Source organism: Lytechinus pictus, chromosome 16 (assembly GCF_037042905.1).
Source record: "Lytechinus pictus isolate F3 Inbred chromosome 16, Lp3.0, whole genome shotgun sequence".
In the NCBI taxonomy this organism is placed as follows: Eukaryota; Metazoa; Echinodermata; class Echinoidea; order Temnopleuroida; family Toxopneustidae; genus Lytechinus; species Lytechinus pictus.
In genome coordinates, this window is record NC_087260.1 from 24,377,233 (window position 1) to 24,384,214 (window position 6,982).

General features: G+C 34.8%; 1 protein-coding gene across 1 annotated transcript; it reads left to right on the forward strand.

Annotated features, from left to right (window-relative positions):
- The first annotated feature begins 283 nt into the window (after positions 1-283).
- On the forward strand, positions 284-5,921 carry LOC129279609 (sperm axonemal maintenance protein CFAP97D1-like). The gene is made up of 5 exons (XM_054915709.2): positions 284-637; positions 1,179-1,259; positions 1,869-1,987; positions 2,516-2,738; positions 3,606-5,921. The coding sequence occupies exons 1-5, from the start codon at positions 545-547 to the stop codon at positions 3,783-3,785; spliced, it is 696 nt and encodes a 231-aa protein (XP_054771684.1). The 5' UTR covers positions 284-544; the 3' UTR covers positions 3,786-5,921.
- Positions 5,922-6,982: the final 1,061 nt, after the last annotated feature.

Below are 6,982 nucleotides of genomic sequence, written 5' to 3' on the forward strand. Positions count from 1 at the left end.
TAATAATCAGAAAACTACAAACAAATTTACTGATATAAATATGATATCATGTCTAATATCTCCACTATGCTGATATCGCTTCGTGGCATGTCCATAATTAAACAACCTGTCACTCTATCAATTACCCACTTTAGGGTCTGTAATTAATAGGCCGGCTTAATTCAGTCAGGCGATCATCGTCGGCTTGCGTTAGTATAATAAACACTCCCGCAAAGTAGCGGTGCTGTTGCTATAGCTACGCCCTACGGACAGGTGCTTCTCGCTTGTGCGCATGCGCCGTACCATTCGGTAATTGCTTAGCGACCTAACCAGCGCGTGTGTGTGTGTTTATTATGATCATGCCCGATCGCCTACTCTCAGCATATCATTACCACCATTTATAGGTCATTGCGCCACAGCGAACTCAACTTCGCGAAATTATTGGAAGATTCATATCAAATAAATTGATTGTTGAATTATCTCCACCCAACTAGGCAGCACTTGGAGGTCGTTATCACTATATTCTAGGTTTTAATCGAAACATCTGGTTTAATATCCACGGAAAATGCATAAATCGTACCAGTCGATATTACCGAGCCACAACCGGCTTCTCCAGCAGAGATGGGATCAGAAATATTACGATGAACACAGACAGAAGGTATGTATATATACAAGTCAAGCTATCAGAGTCAATTCTAACAAATTATTTAGGTTGTTTCGTAATTTCAGGTGTGTGTGTGTAATTAAGACTTTGAATCAAATAATTATTTATATGAAGATTTTAGATTTGTGATAAATGTAATTTTGTAATTAGGCCTACATGCCATATGTTATGTGCGAATATATTTTAATTTTTGTCAATGGTAGGCAAATATAAATTGTGTCATGTTTGAACTTTTAATAACTATGTCAAGACATTACAAATTTATATTCTCTTTTGATTTATTATGTGTTTATTGCTGATTGATTGATTGATATACTTTATTTGTCTTGTTCTGTGTGATATATACATGTAGATTTATGCCCACCATATCATTAGCTCCCGAACAAACTTTAATGTTTGACTCTTAGTAGTTAGTAGATAATTTTGTATTATATATTTGTTTTATTTTTCATGTTTTTGGCAGAAATATATTTTATTTATGAACTTGATCATAAAAACAGATCTGATAACTTCATGACTTTTTTTTATTTGTCAGGTCAAAGAAGCAAAACCAATGGTAGATACCAAAGCCCCTACAACATATGTACATCTTCATCTCAAACTTAAGAAGTTACAGGTAAGTTATAGAAGAATTCTTTTGAGATATTAACTCAGTATAATTGTGATCCATCTTATGGGAATGAATGGTCAAACCCGACTAAAACGTAAACTTTTGAAAGAAAAGTAGGCCTACACCTAGTACAGGTAGTTTAGAATATTTGATAGAAAGCATAAATGACACTCACACTAATATATTGTAATGATTTCCTTGAATACAACCTTTTTGTAAATCATGAACTGCTTAAAACAATCCAAGTTTATAGCATCAGGGGCAGGGCCAGGGCATTTTCAAGGGGGGGGGGGCTGATGGTGAAAGGTTTTTTTTTGACAGACAAAAATGAGATTCTCTCATTACCTTTTGTTTTGCCAATCAATTTCAGAAAGACACCTCCTTATTCTAATCTCATAACCAGAACAACGGAGTGTTACATGAACCACCGTGTCAGTGATTTTCACCAACTAATTACTCTCAGCCAATCAGATTCAAGGATTTCAGTAGCTTATAACAGTTATCAATGAAAAACACTTTCTACTGACTTTGTGAAATGCTCCCAGGATGAAGTTTAATTCAATAAAGCTATATATTTTGTATACTTATTCACTTTTCTTTTCTTTTCATTTAAAGTTGGAGGAGGAACGTCTAGCTGTGATTGAACGTGATAACAGGATTCTTCTTGAGAAAATGTCTGTCATTATGAGGACGAGAGGACGGGTTGATAATAGGAATAACTACATCCATAGAAGGTGAATAGTAATAAATATATCACTTTATTTAGAGTATTACAGCAGTTGCCTTATTGTGTATTAATTTAAATTTTTTTTTTTTTTACTTGATAATAAAAGCAAGGCAATTTCATATACTTCAAACTCTTCTCAAATTCATAAAAGACAACATACACTCATAATTATTTATGGAATTTGACTGAATGGTGTTAAAATGTTAAGAAAAAAAGTTATAGTGTAAAACAATACATGAACAAAATCATAACAGTTCTTGTTGCATATCCAATGCTTAACAAAAATGTCATTATTCTTTCTCAGTTAGTTGGGTCTATGCTTCATACTGCTTTCATTGTTTTAAATACAAAGAATTCCTTATAAGAAAAATTGATTTAATTTATGCAAAAAATAGATATAGATGTAGCAAATAGGATTTTTACTGAAAATTGTAAGTGAAGATTATAATTGATCACTACAGAGATGTAATGGTTTGTTACAAAAACTATCATAATTTATGAGTACTAATGGAGTATCTATTTTCACCCCATCCAGTTTGAACCGTGAGAAGCGTCAGCGTGAGTTGTTGAGGGTGACTAGGGAGAATCAGGAGATACTTCGTCGGATCCTGGCCAGGGAACCGGAATACAACCATCTAGAATGGGATAGACAGTGGGAGGAGAATGAGCAGTTCATGGATAACATCGCTAGGTATCCACGGAACTGGTGGGAGCTAGAACAGGAGGAGAAACAGAGACGCAAGGAGGAGCTGAGAGAGGTGAGATTAGAAGTCCCAAATTCACTCAATGGGATGTTGCAAGAAACTTGTGTTCAATTCCTAATCAAGTCCATCTCCATAATTATGTGCAATCTTATGTTGCAAGAAAGTTGACTACACATTGGCATGTAATCATAGGACTTACACTTGATTTTAGGATTCACATTGAATTTAGAATTGAATGTAAAAAAAACAAAAACAAGATTACTACGAGTTTCAACACCCCTTAAGTAATTTTAAGTCATTCAAGGGTCAATTTTATGACATCAGTTAAAGTACACTGAAATACCAAGCATGCACTCAAGGTGAACCAAGAAATGGGTTTGGTATTGTCATCTTTGCCCCCCCCCCCAAATAATAGGTTTCTGAATCTGAAATGTGATTTTCATTTGACAAATTGCAAAATAATAAGTAGAAGACAATTTTGAAATTAGCCCATCTAGACCTGGTGATGGTTAGACTAAACTTTGATTAAACCAAACTGATAGTAGACCAGAGGGCCATTTCATAAAGCTGTTCATAAGTTAAGAGTGACTTTAAGAACGACTGGTGATCCTTTCTTGTGGTAAATGATCTTCATTAAATGTTCTTGGTTAATTATTCAACACGTAAAAAAGTTTCACCAGTCGTCCTTAAAGTTGCTCTTAGCTTACGTACAGCTTTATGAAACATCCACCAGTTTACCAATAGGGTTTCACCATCCGCGTGTAGAGCAAGTGAATATATACTGGATTTTATTGTGATAAAACTATCAAAATACAATCACAAGCAGTCCAAAGACTGAAAGACAATCGGGCAATAGAATAAGTTTTAAAAAGAAAAGAAAATGTATTTTATTTTTTAATATGACCATACTTTTTTTTGCAGATGAGGAAGAAGGAAAAATCAGAGTTGAACGAGGAGGAAAACCCGAGGAAGAAACCTGTCAAGAAACAAGAGGAAGAGGAGGAGAAGCTAGAGGAGGAGGAGGAAAATCAAGAAGAACAAAAAGATGTACAAGAAGAGGAGAAGCAAGAGGAGAAAGAGCCTGAACAGATAGCAGAATGAAAGTCACCTTCAGGGCAATCAAGACCAACCTGAAAGTCACTTTCAGAACCATGGCGGTAACCATCTTTTAGAACATTCTTATATCAGGCAGGAACTGATAATTTTTATTTTTCCCACCATTGCAGTATGCTGTCTATATGCTTTTTTTCAAATAATAGAATTTGTGAAGAATGCAAGATGTTGTACATTTTAGAAGGTGGCAGTGCCACAGAACATTTTGAGATGCTACATGGTTGTTACTTTTAAGATGAACTTGATGTTGTAACCATCTGTCGTTATCTGCAGTGGAGTCAGAGCGCTGCTATCAGAAAAAGGATTAAAGGGGTGAGGTTTTGGGGTATGAACAATTACTTGACCTAGTATGCTGTTCAAATCCTTCACTCCAAAGTGATCTGAATATGCAGCCTAAGGTCTGTGGCAGTGACTTGTGCAGAAAGGAAATGGCAAGTTGCATTTGTGCTCCTCTTTTGTCAATAGTCATTTGTTGATCAACTTTTAATCAGGGTCTGCACTTGCTGACTAGATTTGACCCTATAATTCTGTGTCTGAGCAGATCGTTCTTGCTCCACTGACGGCCATCAGAGCCGAAATAAAAATGGTGGCAGATCCAGCTGGGTTGGATACAATACCATTTCAGGAAAATTCAGGGGGCGTATTTGTAAGCGATTTAGTCGGGCACCACAAAACAATTGTGTCTAATCCGGCTGGATCCACCCCTAAAAAGGCATCAATGTTATTACCATTATCAAGCAATGAATATTATAATGCGCCATAAATATTATATATCATTATATTTTGTTATTGATATCGTTGTACCAGCATGTTAAGTATGGTAATATGCGATGTCCTTCAAAGGAGGTCAATAAGTGGGAACTTAAGGTGAGAGCATAAAAACAGCAAGATCATTCTATACAGATGCATAAACTGTAAACGGTGGTTAAACCCCATAGGAATTATGGGTACATTACAAACAAAATCACTTGTCCACAGGTTTGTTTAACATAAACAAGGATTAATACCATGTCATAAATTTAGATTTATTCTAAATCTCTTGGCATGAATGATAATTTTGTTATTACATTAATTTGAAAATAATCAACGTAGTTGCCTATGACAATTAAACATCCGTTTACTATTCTTTGCTTGGGGATATATACTCTTTTTCTAGTCTCAAGGTTATTAAGAATAATTCACTCAAACAAATCTGAAAGGTTTTACTCTTAAAGTAGTAAGGGATTGTGTACTGTATATAACCATGTAATGGAATGTTAAGATTTTTATTAAAAATCTTTCTTTTAATGTTTTACAGTGTGATCATTATCATCAGGTAGCTATTTCATGCATAAAGTTTCTTCCAGATTCATTCCGTCGACGTTTAAACATGTATGCAATTTTTTCCCCTGAAATCTTGTGCTATCTTCCTTTCAGTGTCACTCTACGAAGTATTACTAAATCTTATATTTTGTTCATTTAACTTGATCTGTAATTGTAGTAGTTACGATTAATTGCAACTTTGAGATTGCGCTGTTCTTTTTAAGATGCTGATGGTAATATTATATGAATTTGTTCTATGAGAAATTTTAGGCTTAGGAATAACCTGCAGGTTTTTTAATAATTTTTTCATGACTATCTCAACCTTTTACATTCTTAGACCGTCTGATATAAGATATTTTCATGGTAAATAAATAATACTTTTATAAAATTTAAATACACTATTTTGAATTTTGGGGATTATGTTCAGAGTTGAATAAGATATTGTCAATATTTGTCATTCTGTATGTCATTAGGCATTGAAATCATGATTTTTTTTTGGAAGAAAAAGGGTCATTTAATTCTTTAGAACCAGAATACTTGGTAGTATTCACAATTGCTGTCAAATTACTGCAGTCCTCTTTCAATTTTCATCCCACATTTTATAAGGTGCAATGAGTAGTATATATACAAAAATGTGCTTATTAATTTACAGTGAATGTATTGTTTGTCACAGTATGTGTTATTCAAAATCATGCATGTATGTTGCTATGTACATATATTGGTCATGAGTAAAGTATGTATTCATTTTTAATATGCAAGCTTTTTCTAATATTGTGATGATCAGTGATATTCTGAATTAAATAAATGCTATCATGAATATTATGAATTGTTATGATTCATGTTCTATGTTCAGTTTATGCATTACTATTCCTGTCTCATTTTATAATGTATATATAATATAGTAAAATTCATATAGCGCTTCATACTTCTTGTTTCTAAGCGCTTTACATGAACTTATTATCCCGGTCATCTGATCCTGGCATGCCCGCACACAATGTATGCACTTTCTTCACTCCCTGGGGAGCATTCCAACAAGACTTCAAAGACTCAATTGCTAGGCATGCTACACAGGCTTTCACATCCTACCGGGTACCCATTTAACACTTGGGTAAAGAATAGCAAACTGAGGATTGATGCCTTGCCAAAGGACGCTAGGCCATGGTGGGATTCAAACATGCCTCCCTCTGATTACAAGGCAAGAGTCAGAACGACACACACAGGGATGCCAGTTGGTTTTGCTGTCTGGGCCTGAAAAGAAGCTAGAATGCTGGCCTAGTGAAGCCCTAATGCCTTGTACAATATAAAGCCTGAATAGGCCTCAAATGGGGAAGGCATCAAGGCCTGAAATCAGGGGAAAGTCTGAAAACTGGCATCTCTGTAGGCCTATACATGTCACATAACTTGAATTTTTCTAGAAAGAGCTTATCTATTATATTTTTGTTCTCTTTTCTTTCAACAACTTACGATTTATTTTGTTTAAAAAGGGGCATTCATTATGATTCATTATTCTTTATCTCTATGAGATCTATAAATTGTTTCATTTTCAGTCATTTTGGATCTCCTTTAATTCAATAAGTTTAATGAGATCTGTCCCACCCCACCCCCTCTCACCAAACACATGTTTCAATATCACACAATGCTAAAAAAAACCTAGTATTTCTCTCTCTCTTTTTTTTTTTTTGGGGGGGGGGGCAGGGGTGTAACTTTTTCTGTAGTGATTACCCAGCTTTCAATACATAAACCCCACCCACTTTGCTATACCAATTACAAAGTGACATAGAGTGCCATGGAGACAAATATTTGTTTCATCTCTCCTGAACTTTTTGCCGATTTTGAGCAACAAGAAGTTATGTCAGCCAAGCAGAGATAATGTATGCCATACT

What these genes read in the sequence shown, in the direction of transcription:
- LOC129279609 (XM_054915709.2), top strand. Translation starts at nt 545, where the DNA reads ATGCATAAATCGTACCAGTCGATATTACCGAGCCACAACCGGCTTCTC. An exon ending in ACGATGAACACAGACAGAAG is followed by an intron (nt 638 to 1,178) that starts GTATGTATATAT and finishes TTTATTTGTCAG; the next exon opens with GTCAAAGAAGCAAAACCAAT. An exon ending in AATAACTACATCCATAGAAG is followed by an intron (nt 1,988 to 2,515) that starts GTGAATAGTAAT and finishes CACCCCATCCAG; the next exon opens with TTTGAACCGTGAGAAGCGTC.